General features: G+C 37.1%; 1 protein-coding gene across 1 annotated transcript; it reads right to left on the reverse strand.

Annotated features, from left to right (window-relative positions):
• Positions 1–1157: 1157 nt before the first annotated feature.
• On the reverse strand, positions 1158–6224 carry LOC139968984 (zinc finger protein 503-like). The gene is made up of 2 exons (XM_071973642.1): positions 5833–6224; positions 1158–3864 (listed from the first exon to the last, which is right to left on the reverse strand). Exons 1-2 carry the CDS (start codon positions 5902–5904, stop codon positions 2470–2472), a joined length of 1467 nt encoding a protein of 488 aa, XP_071829743.1. The 5' UTR covers positions 5905–6224; the 3' UTR covers positions 1158–2469.
• Positions 6225–16548: the final 10324 nt, after the last annotated feature.

A 16548-nucleotide genomic window follows, 5' to 3' on the forward strand; every position in this document is an offset into this window, starting at 1 on the left:
TGCAAACTCTGCAAAATGTTGCTGATTTCACGTTTTAATTGTGCTGACCCAAAATTGCTCACGAAAAAATGCACCCATACAATAATAGAACGACCTGCAGCTTATTCAGAAATGAGCTCAAGTGACATCAAATTTATGAAATATGCTCGAATGTGAAAACCCAACTCCGTCTCCCTCGTTCAGAATTATTTTGTTCTTAGTAATTAGTGGGGAGGTTGTGCAAATGTTTTAAACTATAATATGTAGTGGCAAGGTGGGGATTCCATATGCTCCAATACAAGACATCTCTATTTGAAAAGTGGTTTCTTTACGATGTGTTTTTTTTTTTTTTTTTTTGCTGAGGAATATCTAATACATATATCATTCATGCCTTCAAGACGAAGGTTGCCTTGTGTTTTTTGTCTAAATTAAGAAGGTTCATCACATGACACGCAAGTGATTGTGCTTGCGTCAGATTCGTTTTCAATCACCATCACCCCCCCCCCTTCTCAACCACACCCACCCTTCAGCTTTATGAATCTTTAACTACGTCACCGCCTTGGACAAAGAAGGCTGCAGAACAAATCCTAACACACCAGTCTTCGTATTATTCTGATTTATCACAGTCTTACTTCACCAAATATTCAGGACATTTTTGGTGTAAACAAGTAACGTAGCTTTTTTCAATTATGCTTTATTCTAAGAAAAAGTCGTTAGCCTGAGTTTCGTAAAACGACATCTGTTACGACAAAACTCCTTTAGAGATCGTCTGCGTTCATTATTCACCAGTCAAAATGGTTAAAGGACATTTTGTCGCGCTCTGAAAAACAGCAAAAGTCAGCCGAGGCCTTATGGGTACATCATTTCAATCATACTCTATTTCAAATTGTTTTCTTTACTTATGAGTTTCCTACAACAATTCGATACATAAATGATCGGGGGTATTATTCTTCCAATACTTCATTAAAGGTGTTAATCATACGCTGGAAATTTTATGTAGACTGTACCCTTTATTCTATGTTTGGTTAGTAATAGGAACCATTCCACTTTTAACGGCGACGTAGAAGGAAATGGTTTTTATGTTTTCTTTGGGGAAAGAGGGGGGGGGAAGGTTGGTTGAAATGATTAAGAAATATCTCACTGTAAACAGTGTATGGTAAAAATAAAGAGACGTTATATTGATGTTCGTTTTTTATGTATTCATATATACTGGTTCTCTGTACAAAAATTAATGTACATATGAGCGTAAAATATTGAACAAGCATATTTACATTATTACACGTACATATTTACATGTAAAGAGAAATCCTTAAAAATTGAATAACATTGCACCCTTATTAACTGTAAAGAAACCATTTTCAAAGGAGGTTAAGTTTCATTCGATTTTCAACAAAAAAAAAAGGAGAGGAAAAAATTCAAATTAAAAACCTACTTGTTAAGACGTAATGCGTTTTTCTGGGGTTTTTCAATATATCAGTTTAAACCATAAACAACTATGCTGTAATTTTAAACAAGACTACTAAATTGAAAGTGTTGATAAAGACTGACAGTCCACGGTATCAGATCCGCGAGAAAAAAAAATGATTACAGCAACCACAATATGTAGCTAATAAATTACGTCAGGCAAAATTAAATATGGAGGGATCACATAACTCATATTGTTATCAACTCGAATGACTGGTTTACGATCGTTGGGAGTGGCAAGAACCCAAAGAGAGTTGTAAAATATTTGTGATTAATGTTCCCTGGACTATAATGAAGTAAATATATCAGACGTTTGCTGGCGAAGCATGTCGCACAAAACAGACGTATGAATACAGCATTTAAACTCGAATGAACCCACACATGGCAAAACGACTGGAGGAAAAAGGTTAACTCGGTTGTCGAATATATTCTAACAAAACAAATTAGATCTCCCATCCCCCCCCCCCCCCATTTCGTTTGAAATATGACTTAAAGAGTTTAAATTTGAACAAATGATAATCGAATGACTTTTGAAATAAATAGGACTCTTGGTAAATATTACGCACTGCCCTTACCAGAATTTATCTGCCGAGAAAAAAGCAACCATGGATAATGTTTTGAGGGTATTATAGTAACGCCAAAGACCATTTAATGTGACCCCACCCAATCCTACCATCAACCACCCACCCACCCCCTTAAAATACTTAAATCAGACATCATTAAACATTGAATTATCTTAACCCTAGTGTTAAGTTCTTAACAATATACTATTATGATGGCATTCATATAGATACATACTAGAATATGTCTTTTAAGATCCCCGATTTCTTTTGTCAGGGAATTCCAGATCTTCCGAGTTTTGTCAAGTCACTTTTGTGTTATGAAATAAATTTCGGTATACTTTAAGAAAACATTATTACATGGAGTGTTTTATTACTCTGATAAAAAAAAAAACTCTCCCGTTTCATATTCTGTGATTGTTCAGGCTGAATCTAAAAGTTCAACACTTAACTTTGAAAATGTTCTTTAATGTGGTAAGGCTGCGGATGCTAGCCGACTCTTCATGTCATGAAGTGCATACGGAGAGTAATAAGCAGCGGGCAGACCGGGTAGAGCGGTGAGTGCCGGAGCCGATAAGGGTGCTTTGTAAGGATAATACCTGAGTGCGGAATTGGGGCTGAGAGCTGACGGTAAAGTTGGCTTTGGAAACCCTGCGAGTGTACCTCCCTGCAGCGTCGCCGCTGTTGGGTAGTACATGTAGTAAGCACTAAGTTGAGCATTTAAAGATGCCGCTAATTCGCTCGCCGAGTAGGACGATGAATTCTCGTGGTTTTGCTGTGTATGTGTCCGTAGGTGTTGAAGGAGTTCTTCGCTGGAGGCGAACCGTTTGCCACAATTCGTGTTGCCGGACACCCAGTTGCACACATGTCCATGTTCCGTTTGAGCTGGAGCTGGCAGGGAGCTGAAGGGTGGATAAAGGTACGGCGTTAGGCCCGCTGATGGACTACTGGCTAAGCTGGTTGGTATCGGACAAGCTGGAAATGGTGCCCCTGGTAGTGGGAAGGCCAAAGGCACGGCGCCGGGTAGTGGGTAGCTATCGTGACGGCACTGGGTGCAGCCGGACGCGGCAGATGCGACTGCGTGTTGAGAAGCCTGGCAGTTGTTACAGTACGGATCCCGACAGATTGGCATGAGAGTTGTGGCTCCGTCCGCCGTTTTGACACGAGCGTATCCCGGGGCAACCAGAGGGTTCGAATCGGTCTTATTTAGCCCCGCAGAGTCCAAATGATGGTAATGACTAGACAATTGCGACGAGCATCCGCAATTGTGAGCCGAACTAAACAATGGTTGTCCAGGTTTGTAATAAGCTAGTCCTGCATGAGATGTTAGGTGTGCAGCAGGCAACATCGGCGGGGCGTGGCTAGACTGAATCGGTACTGAATGTGATTTGAGTTCTTTGCTACTATGATGAGAAAGGTCCGAATGTAAAGACGAACAGCCGAGGCTGATTCCTGTACTGTGTGACGTCACTGTGTCGGTAGCACTAACAGTTGCGCTACTACTGTTCGTGGAATGTTCGCTGCGAGATTTTGACGGTGATACCGATCGGCTCGTGAATGCGGTTGCACTGGCGATGGGCTTCGATTCGGCGGTAGACGACGGTGACGTCCGATGGGAGTCTTTCCCGATGTTAGAGAACGATTTTCCGATTGAATGTTCTTCTCGTTTAACTTTGAATAAATCGAATGGCTTCTCATCCGATGCAGCAGTCGCGCCTTTCTCTGGAGATGTCTTCCCGCATCTTGAATCGTGCGGTGTGCTCGGAGTCTTGGCGTCAGCCGTGTTGTGTGGAATATCTGGTTTACCGATACTTGAACAAGTCTGAGCCAGGAGTGCAAGTGGACTCTTTTTGGCATCCAACTGTAAAGAAGAAGAAAAATAGAAACCAAAATATTAACCATGGTATAAGAAAAAGAATATTTTATATGTATTTTACCATTTGCTAATCGTTGCAAGTTTAATCGGCAGACATTCTGCCATTGATTTTAAGCCATTTTTTTAGGGGGAGGGGGAGTTTTATCCTTACTATTTGGGGGAAGGTCTAACTATTTCACCTTAAACGTATCATGTAAATGTTGCCCAAATAGTTTTGATAAGACTAACAATCACATGCTCAGCTTCGTCCTCTGTTTAAGTTAAACTTTAATCTAACCTTTACTAATCAAAACACCGGTACGTATTTCAGTACATATAATAGATCGAAGAACCGACTAATATATTTCGAATTTATAATCAAAAAAATCATACTTATTTTGCTTGAAAAACTTCAAACCTCGTGACATAAAATATTATGGAATGAAAAGTGCAACTACATCCCATCTGTTCAGAATGACTCATTTTCGGAAATACCAAGAATTCCAAAGAAAGATATATCGAATTGTTAAAAATGTAGTCTTTGTTATTATAATGAAAATGCAAAGTAAGTGCATGGGCGTATAAGTTATACCATTGTTTAGGCGAAATAAACACATCTTGATAAATTTTGGATATTGAATTTTCAGTTGCTATATTGTGACAAAAATTACGTCATTTATTTATGTTTTCATTTATTCGATAGCTACTTGGTTTATTGGCAATAAAATCGTTAAAATATCTTGTTATATTCCAATGGAAATGCTGTTTAATTTTGATATTACTTTCATTACGAAGTAAACAGTATCAAGTTAACAATAAGCAATAAAATAACCAATTATAAAGTATTAAAATCAATTACTAAATCCAATTTCGAAGTAAAAGACTTCTAGATGGTAACTTTATAAAACAATACAATGGACCATAAACAATAGCTACTATGACGTTGTCCTTTCAGGGGAAAGGTAAATACTTATATATATATATATATATATATATATATATATATATATATATATATATATATATATATATATATATATATATATATATATATATATATATATATATATATATATATGGAAATACCATTTTGTATTTTAAAAACTGCCCGACCACAAAAATAAATTCGACAGAAAGGAGTTACAGAAAAATATTACAATTCAAATTACTTTTACTTTTATGATGTATGAGAAAAGAGGAAGTTTCTTTGCGGAAAATGTGGCAACCGTTTAGTTTATCACTATCGAAATATTAAAATGCATAAAGGATACTCCCATATGGAAAATACCTCGGTCTACAAACTCTTGGAAATATTCACTCTACGGTGTAAATTCACTTCAATGGAGGACCTACCCCAAATTCATTTATCACATTTTATCGATTTGAAAAGTTCAGGGACAAAAACAAAGTTTCCCCCGATGACCGAGTCTGAACTTAATCCCCCTCTCCCGACAAAACAAATTTTGATACATTTGAAAAGAACGCGAAAAGTACAAAAATAGTTGAAGATTAAACAAAACAAGTACAAACTTAAATGTTTATTTCCGAATGTTTACTCTGTAATTTATAACTAAGATACGATGTCGGGATCGGTACTTCAACGTATAAAGTTAAAACTTTCAACACGGAACAGGAAGTTCTTTGCGGGTTCTAAAATTCCTTGGAAAATAAATAAAATCTGATTTTGATTGTTTGTAATATACTGTGCTATTTACAACAACATTCTCTACAACATTCTTAATTTTTTTCTCACACTTCTTTTTAGCAAATTCTCGTTAAAGTCTTTGACAATTTTTAGCGAATTACTTTGACGAACAATGATTTTTAAAGCTTGTCGATTTAAATTGCTTTGACCAAAGGATCTGAATTTCGGGATAATAGAGCAGCAGACAAATAAATCAATAGTGTTCAACTTCAAAAAAAGTAAATAATAACAAGTAGGAGAATATTTTAAGACTTGAAGATTTCACTTACCGTAGTTGGAAGAGGATCCAGGGGTTGTAAATATTCCGTATGCATGATAGATTGTGTTCGAGCTGTAAGCATGACTATTTAGAAACACAAAATCTTCTCTATTATAATTGGCAAAGTTTGCCTTCCCTCTCCAGATAACATTCAAATTTTACTATTTGTAAAAGCTGTATGCGTCCTCAAAGACTAAGCGTGGAAAGAAGAAAATTGTTTCAAGTTGAGAATGAAAGCGACGAATGTGTAATTGACAGCGCGTGTTGTTAGAATCCAGTGTGGTCTTGACACGACAAATACGGCGAGTAAAATGATTACCCGGTCTTCAACACTCGTTGCGGAAAGCAATAGCATTGTACGAGGGGATTTAGATTGTAAAGGCTGCACCACACACTAAGTCTTATGAGCTTGCCGCATTGCTAGACAACACACAAAACCGCCAATTTACCGCCGACACTTTCTTGACAAACGTTCTATAACAGCTCCGCGTGAAAGGCCGCTCCATATGACCAATAGCAATCCGTCTTCTGTGACAACTCGAGCTCTCATTGGCTGTCAGTACAGAGTAGCTGTCAGTCATCAAAAGTGATTGATATGTGATGATATCATGTGATAGAAACCAGCCAATGGGATTTGAGGTTGTTAATTCGCTTTGGCGAGCGTACAGACTAGGCCTATAGACCATAATCAATCAATGAATTGTCAGACTCTTGTCAATTTCGCCTGATTTATGTCAGCAATTCAAGCTTGTTGATTTCAGAGGGCAAAAAGAAAATAAGAAAGAAAGAAAAAATTGGGAGAGAAGTATAATATACCAAGCGACGAAATTATGTCTCTTCAGAATAGGGATTTGGACGTGTGTTTAGGAGATAAAAATCCCTAGGACAGTTAACTGGCGACGGAATGAATATCGGGGAAAAATTTACAAAGGCAACGTCCGCGTTGTGTACTTTTTTTAACTCCTGTTTTTTGACTGTTGTATACAATTTAAGGTAGATTGAAGAGGGTCAGGTGTAGGTACACAAAGTAGTTTATATACCTTTAACACGTCGCGGAGTTTGTTCAACTGGGTAGTGTAAACATATATCACTGCTTAAAAATAAAAAGAGGGAACTGGTTTATCGATGTGGTGGGAAAAATTGTTTAATTATTAGTGAATATACGGTATCATATTGGGTATATTTCTCTCAAACCCGTCATACATAATAGATTTAACAACCGCATACGCTGATGTTTGTTTACGTTTGAATACATGACATTTTCACCTCATTTTCCTTCTTTATATTTCATTTTTTGGTCTTCTTCTTCTTCTTATAAACGTTTTTTTCTTTCCTTTTTTTTTGGTAGCTTGATTAATTTGGCTCTTCCGAATGGCTACTTACCTGTGCGAAGAAACTGACGGGATGTAGACACACGGGAGAGTTTAATATCCAAGTTACCCACAAACAATATATGGTGAACTTCCAAAAGACCAGAGGAAAACGAACGCCATTCCTACATCAAATTACCAATTAAATGGTGCATGCAAATATTACAGAAACAAATTGAGCTATGTTATATAGCATTACCACCGAATTAGTGCCAACGATATTGTGTTTTACCAGTGGTGTGATGTTCTGAAGTTTGTTAATCTTATCTACGGTTGGTGTGATAAGGTTGAGCATATGGGTCTCAAATCACGGACACATGGTAGTGTTCTCATATTGATCGCTATGCAGGCTGGATTATAGAGGCTGATGTACTTCTTATATGTAAGCCTAGCTTTGAAGTATATATATATGTATATATATATATATATATATATATATATATATGTGTGTGTGTGTATAAATGTGTATTATTAATATATATATATATTTATATATATATATATATATATATATATACCCATGTTACTTTTCTTTCCTTTGGGAGGATGACGTGATTCCGTTTGATGAATATGTTTTTGATTTGATAAGAAGCTACAACGGAAAATTAATAGAACCATATAAGCCCCAAAGGACTTTTCCTTAATAAGACATTAATTTATCTTACTAAACAACCCTCGGTGTTTGTGAATCATTACAAGAGTTCGAGTCCCCCGCAAAAAAAAAATCCGAAGACTTATTGCACACTGAAATATTCGGCTAATTATGAAGTCCTTTTAATCTGATGTCTTTGAGACCTCTCTACTCTTTAACGATCCTTTCCTAGTTATGTAAGATGGCTTGTTTGAAGAAATCATAGTAATAACAGAGCATTGTTATTGTATGTAAATGTCCTACGTCCTTTACTCGTACTCACTTCTTTTGTCATGGTTTTGAGTCATGGCCAATTTATGTTCCATTTCATTCTATTTTAGGCGTTAGTACGAACATGTTTTAATAAGGGTGTCCAAATTTATTAAAGCTGTGTAGATTTTGTCTTTCTTTCTTTTCTTTTCTTTTTTTTTCTTTTTCTCCTCATCTTACTTTTCGAGGGTTTAACAGTGACAGATGAAGGCCAGCTCTATGGCTCGCCAATCTTATTTTATCTTGCGAAGATCTTACGCTAACCATACACCTTACTGCTCGAGTAACTATAAGAGTGGGGGCGGTATTCTTCAAAGCGACAGGGACCTCGTTGAATTCAATCAATCATTCTACGCGACACTCCAATTCGAACTCTGATTGGTTGAAGGGCGACAGAGTTGACAAGAAAGCCAGTGAATTGACAGGACTAGCTCAGTCATATAATAGAGTATTTTGTATAGAGTTTAGCTAAGCCCTCGGTTTGAATTGTTGTGCGGCATACGCAAAGTTCGCCCTAACTCCGGTCGAGTAGGCCACTCATCGAACCCTCAATGCTTGTCATGGGGTTGATCGAAAGCTCTTTCGAGGGTTCTTGAGAAAACACAGAAGCGGATAAACAACCGGCCCTCCAGGGTAATAAATGAAGGGGGGAAAACCATGGAGACGAATAAGTGTATTCTCTTAATTGAAAAAGAATATAGGTAAAAACATAACCCATAATGGTTTGGCAAATCACTTGAATTTAATGGAAGTTTTGTTCAAATGACTTACTACAGCCATCCTGTAAGGAATGAAGAGGCGCCTGTAAACAGTTCTTAATTGGAACTATAATCAGCATTTTCACATAGCGTAATATATGTTTTGTAAAAGTAAAAATGGCAAATATGAACTTTCGATAGTGGAGATTTTTATGTAGACGTGTGTCTATGTGAACTATAGCATAAGCATATATGCCATGTACAATACGGTCCATAAAATGCATATACAGCCCCACATGAGAAACTGTGTGTTCGTTACCGTTCTTTGTTTGGGAGGGGGGGTAATCGCTATATTTATAGCCTAAACCATGCCACGCACTACCGATATGGTCTACAAGTAAATGTGGTTCCACAACTCCACGCTTGGAAAAGGCATTTATCAGTATCAAAGTATCATTGTTTCGACTAGATAAAACCGAGACAGTGTGGCAAACCGGCTCAGAACCGATGCGCCGAATTCCCCTTGGTTGCGAGATTTGCTAGTATCGTCCGAGACGCAAAATTCGACGCTTAGTTTCAAAACTACGAGTGCGCACCGGTTGGAAAACTTAGCCGGTAGCTATTTCTGTCCCAGACCATCCCTGATAGACAGTATCCAGGGCAAATAATTATGAACTATAGTACAATGAAAAGATGAATGGCATGTATATCAGGGTACATAGCCGGCAATATACAGTGTATAGATAACGTATAAAGTACTATAATCACGGTGCGTTGACATTCGTGTTGGCCTATATATAGTTCGTGGTATTAAAGTCTGTTTGTCAAACACCGGTGTTTTTTTTCTAAACTGTTAGATGTAAAGTTTAAGCAGTGAAGGGCTACAAATCTAGGTTTATCACCAACAAATTGCCATAAACAAGTTATTATCCACTACTGTAAAGGGTAGTAAATACAGTAGCGAAAATATCGTAATATGCGATTGGTGGTATAAAACATCTAGTTACGAGTTACAATTACCCCAATAAAATGTCTGTGTGGTTATATTTACCCACGCCATCGAGACACGCAATATTTTTGCTTACACGAAGACCCTTTTTATTTCTATTTACCGTGTGTCAGTGTTCCATCATTTCGAATAGAAAAAAAAAACACATATCATAACCAACATTTCAATGTGTTTTTTTTTTTTTTTTTTTTTTTTTTTGTAGTGTCCTGTGTACGAATGTAGGTATGTGTGTATATATATATATAATTGAAACCGTAATGAGCTGGAAAATCAAGAACAGTGAAAAATACTTCCAGCCTCCACCGGGATTCGAACCCGGGCCTCCCGCTTTGTATGAGGACACCCTAACCACTAGGACGCTTATATAGAGCAAAAATGTATTAACGTTGAGATCATTTTCCTATAATCAATGGTTTTTAAAGTAGGGACACCGGTGAAATGTGGCATAACAAATTATATATTCTCCTTTCTCTTAATGTATACCTTTGGGAAATGAAAACTCCAATGGGGTATCCCATATAGTAGAACAGTCTGGCTCTCGGGGTCAATGTGTACCATCCTCGTCCGCCACAGCGATATATACACTTTGGTGTTGTATAGGTATAGATAGCCCGCTATCCCCCAGTGTTAGTTCACACTATTGTTGAATGTCTCTATAGAGCTGTAAAGGTTTTGTTAAGGGAAATTACTTTGCTACAATACCTTGTCAAATCAATCCAATTTACTACATCTATAAAGCTTTTTAGTGTAATTAACATCTCTTCACGTTCCTATTCTGAAACTGCAATAGCAGAACAACACGATGTAACTAGTTTATGGTCTTAAAGGAAGATTAGAGCAGATAGCATCATGGGTAACCATTGTCCGAGATAATTTGAACCAAGCGTAAAAAAGAACCACCTCTTGTTGGCTGACAAAGGCCATTCAAATGTGTTAGTTCAAATATATAACGTATCAGTTTAGAACCAACGCTCGGCCCCGTGCGTAAGCTAGGATTAACTCATGCAAGGATGACTTTAGACCAGTGGATGACGTCATCACCTATAGTCGCAAAGCATTTCAGACTGGATATGTATGTACGTATGTATTTTAGTTCCTCCTGCAAGGAGGAACTCGCGAAGAAGCCTCATTGGCTTATCAAAGCCGCAAGCTGACCGAAGTCAGTCTCTTATACATTCATATTTAACGTCCATGATTATTAATTGTCAATTGTCAACAACTCTGTAACTGGACGACATACATTAATCTTGGAGTGACTCGAACCGGGGACCTGATGATTGGAAGGCACCGGCGTTAACCACTGAGCTAACTATATCCTAAACATATAACTATATATATTGAAAACATTAATTGGGGACCTTAAGATTCTTGTTCTCATGGCTCCTCCTGCTCAGTTGGCCTTTAATCGTTTGTTACACTGCTTCAAGGAAACTTGTCTCTTATGCACACCTATTTGTTATTTCTCCTGGTCTACCATTACCCCCCCCCCTCCCCTACCTACAGCTGAAGGAGAAATTGCTTCGTACAGTTCGAAAGGGCTTGTCATCCCCCCCCCCCCTTCTGTCTCGCAGTTTTTGATCCTAGCAGGATCTTCTTCAAAGGAGAATTGAAACAATATAGTTTTTTTTCTCCCTAAATTCAGTACCGTACAGGATATACTGAAGTAACTTGATTTTCTTTTGAGAAATAACTTTGAACCATCCATTATATAGTGTATAGCTGAACCACTATACATGTGCTGTCGTGATGTCCAAATTTCTCATGCATGTTTCCTGAGATGGATATTTTGTAACCCACCGTGCATAGACCTGTATAGAAACATGAAATACACCTACCTATGTGTGTAAAGCTTATACCCTGATATTTTGTTACGGTGTGATATTATAATATACATTATATTAAATTATATAATAGGCTACTAAAAATAAATTTAATGTCATCAACGATAAAGCGGCATATAAAAAACATGAAGGTTCGTAAACATAACTATGAGTGTTGTTAATTGTTCCTTTTTTTTTATTAGTTTATTAGTGACATGACATCCACGAAAATATCAATAAGTATATTTTGGGCATAGTCTGTTTATTTCTTACTGCAAAAACTATTAATCAGTAGCGAAAGAGCCGAGGCAAGCCCTTCCCTTCCCCCTGATTACCATGGAGCCCAAACTTTGAGCACTCGTACGATCCGTCGGTACCGGTAAATGTGATATATTGCATTATGGGAAGTTTTCAAATGACCATATCTTCAGTCAAACCCCCACATATTGACCTCACTGTGGTCCAAATCATAGTGACTATGAACTATGGTCAACTATTTGACCATTGTGAATTTAGAGTGTGCCCCAGCACTGGATTTGTCCTGTGAGATAAAGTAATAGGCCTATAGGAACTGCAAGGATTGTAGAAAATCTTCCAATGTGTGGTATGAAATCACTTTACTTTAGGTAGACTTCTGTAATTTTGTTTACGGTAAATCATCAGTCGACGACATACCACGTCGTCTCCATAGTATATTGACTACGGTTTGCTTCCTTCGTCTTAGTGCGCAGCCGTTTTTCGTTTTCGTCTATTTACGTTAACAACAGAGGGTAGGAGCCGGGGGGGAACTGGGGGGAACGTGCCCCCCCCCCGCCCACTTTTTTACACAATAGCAAATGTTCCCTACTGGCAAATCAAATGTGCCCCTTCGATGAAGAACTGTCTTTTGGATATCTTAAGCATTTGTTATTTTTAATATTTTATTTTAATTATTTATTTTTAGTCTATGTGTTATTTTTAAAATGACATCCAGTTTGATTTACATATAGTCCAAAAGGCTTTAACGTGAAATATTTGTTTATTTATGTCCAATGAACTTATAAGTTTTATATATATATATATATATATATATATATATATATATATATATATATATAAATTCGTGAAAACACGTCTTATCAGATATTTGATGCGAAATTTGTATTGATAAAAAATGACCTTTCAGGCGAGTCAATGATTGGATTGTGGCAAAGCCCCCGAACTATACTCTTTGGGGCTAAGCTGTAACATCTTTAGTTATAAAGGCATCAGAATACGGAGAGCCAAACGTTCCATAAATGTCGAAAAAGAAAGTGAAGTGTCCAAGTTAATATATATATGTCCAAATCGATATCAACATGTTACAATTCGATATCAGCATGTTACAATTCCATATGAACATGTCGAAACAAAATACAATATGCCATTGCGTCTATCAACATGTCAAATTCAACATCAGCATGTCGAAAACTTGTAACAGCATGCCATATTACTACATTGGTCATGTCAACATGCTATATTTACGTCGTGCTATAATTTTGGCACTTCGGCGCGCGCCAACGTTTCGTATATGTCGAGATTTATTTCAGTATGTCCAAAACTTGTGTCAGCATGGTGAGCGAAGAGTAGTGAAGTATTGCCATGACAACGTTGCACATGGTTCGTGTCGTTCACACGGTACTGTGGTTGAATCATGGAGCTATAAACAGAAGGAGAAAACCCACTTTGAAGTATCATTGTAACCGACAAAATTTGATCGCCATAAGTAAACATGCCTCAGGGCACAAACACGGGTAAAGCCATCATCAGCTATTACGTAATCCTGGTACAAAGGTCATTTCGTATATAGCGTCCCTCACAACATAACAACAGACACTCCGATCCTAACGTATATGTAATTGAAATAGTATACACAGTGCTCATATATGTTACGTTACGCATACCTGTAAGAATTTCGATCGGAATATATCTTTCATTTCTCACCGAATCATGCGAAGATTCGTATTTAATAATTAATTGTTTATCTCAGCATATATTTCATCGCAATATATGAACAAGTAATGGCGAAATAGGTACTTTTAGTCAAGTGTAAGGGGCTTTATTATCTTGCCCATATACTTTATACTTGTTATCTTTATTTTTGGTGGGCTTCTTGTACAAGCTACGGCTTCCAAGCCCTTCCACCATTTTCTCTCCGAAATTTCCATTATTTTTCTTTTATATGATTTATTACTTATTATTTTCTTTGCATGGTATTGTCTTCACAGTCCTATTATTATATAAACATTGTGAGGAAATGGAAAAATAAATGAAATGAAATAAAACTTTTCTTCGTTCGTTAGGCAAATAACGTTAGTGCTGTTTGTTATTGCATTGGGAACCTAGTGTTATAAAATTAACAAAATTAATTTAACACGAAACATGGCTGCCAAAAAACTTTGCATCCGCCGAGGACATTAGAAATGTTCATGCTACAGGATATAGTTGAATTTACGGTGAAGCTGATGATTGAAGAGTTTGAGAGGCTGGATGTTCCAGACGACATAAATTTGGAAGATACATTAATTGTTGAAAAACATGAGGAACAGATTCTAAGATAATTAGCAGGTTATGTGCCATTTGCCCTTAAAAAACGTTACATGAAAGTTAAGAGTACTCAGAATGCTTTAATATTTTTACAGTACTTAAACTGTATGTCTGTTGCAGGTGAAGGTCACAGTTTTTTAGATGAGTTGCGACCAATGGGATCGACTCACACACCCACCCCCGTGCCTGCCTATGCCAGTCACGGGAATACATCGATATAGCAAAATTACGTAATCAGTTCCTGTTCCTGTTTCGGATAAACATCTCTCGTTACCTCCGCGGAGCGCAACAGATGTAACCCCTGAGGGAACGAAACGTATCTCACCAAGGAAAAGTCGTAGCTTTCCGCTACAGTATATTCAACCATAGTACCGTGTGAACGACACGAACCATGTGCAACGTTGTCATGGCAATACTTCACTACTCTTCGCTCACCATGCTGACACAAGTTTTGGACATACTGAAATAAATCTCGACATATACGAAACGTTGGCGCGCGCCGAAGTGCCAAAATTATAGCACGATGTAAATATAGCATGTTGACATGACCAATGTAGTAATGGCATGCTGTTACAAGTTTTCGACATGCTGATGTTGAATTTGACATGTTGATAGACGCAATGGTATATTGTATTTTGTTTCGACATGTTCATATGGAATTGTAACATGCTGATATCGAATTGTAACATGTTGATATCGATTTGGACATATATATATTAACTTGGACACTTCACTTTCTTTTTCGACATTTATGGAACGTTTGGCTCTCCGTATCAGAAACCTGCAAAATTTTAGACATCTAGAAATAAACTAAATGTGTCCATTGTTTTACGGTTGGTTGTAGAGGCCATATATATATTTGGCTTTGAGTTGTAGCCTTTTATATAACTTTTCATCATTGAGTGACCAACAGGCCCGTGTATTATTATTCATTTATAATGAATAACCCTTTAAATTGACCAAATTTACAAAGTGCAATCTCTGGATCCAGCCGACCCTTAAAATGTGTATCAGCATGAAACCCCAATAGTTTTACAATCCGCCGTTAGATAACGTCTGTACACTTTGAAACGAAGTATACTTAATATTATCTGGTCATAGTTCCCGTATATACTAACTTTTGTGACAGTTTGTTATAGTAAAGTCACGTTTGCACTTCTATTATATAAGGTATAATGATTATGTGTGCATTCAGTTCGCTCGGCTCAACTCGCATAAATTGTTATAGACATATATCCTGCAGCTATGTTTAATTTGGCACAGGAAATTGAACAGCTAAAAGAAATTTTATGTATTGTAAACAGTGCATATTCAACTTCTGGGAAAAGCATGGTAAGACAATAAAACAACCTTTGGTTACTTACGATAGCCGTTAAAAATGCGTTACATGACAAATTCAATGTCATATAGGCCAACATACGGTATGATAACACACCACTGCTGTGTTAACACACCACTGCTGTGTTAACACACCACTGCTGTGTTAACACACCACTGCTGTGTTAACACACCACTGCTGTGTTAACACACCACTGCTGTGTTAACACACCACTGCTGTGTTGACACACCACTGATGTGTTACTGTTAACAGTGGCATAGGAAGCTATCACATAGTGAGGGGGGGGGGCAGAAAACCAATTGGACCTGGGAATTTCAAAAGAAGAAGATTTGTGTTGTAGACGCCACGGTGGGACCAGATCAGATATTGAAAGTATCGGATATTTTATACCCAAACATTTTTTGTTTCTTCTAAACTCTATGAATTTCATAACGAAGGACACTATGATGCAATGAAGAGGATACATTGACCTTTGAAGAATTTTGATGTTTATTGGTATATGACTAAAAATGAAAACAACAGACAAATAAAACTAAAATTCTCTTTATTTTTAACCTTACCGTATATATCACATCAGGACTATGATCTATTTTATGATCTATATATAGGGATGCAACCTACGAACAGTGTGAAGAATGATCTACGGTACTTAAAAATAGGGATTTTAAGAGCAACAATTCACTGTCCACTGTTCGACGTTTATTAAGTAAGGGTAATCTATCTATAGTTTATTGGTTTGAAGCAACAGATCAAATGTTCGAGTTTCTCGACATCTACAGGCGTTCATTTATGCATGTAGTCTACGTTAAAGTTAGGGGTATTTTTCTGCTGAAAGTGGCGCCTAACAAATCATTAATTTGTTTTCTGTTAGCGGGCTCTGAGAGAAAATGCTGTAGTACGTTGACTTTTACTAATGCTGGTAATGACAGTATAGCAACACTAATAATAAATCAATATAAAAGAAAACTGCGAGAAAGAAGAAGGGGCCATTTTAACACTGGGATGCTATTATATTCTTTTACTT

Source organism: Apostichopus japonicus, chromosome 6 (genome assembly GCF_037975245.1).
Source record: "Apostichopus japonicus isolate 1M-3 chromosome 6, ASM3797524v1, whole genome shotgun sequence".
In the NCBI taxonomy this organism is placed as follows: domain Eukaryota; kingdom Metazoa; phylum Echinodermata; class Holothuroidea; order Aspidochirotida; family Stichopodidae; genus Apostichopus; species Apostichopus japonicus.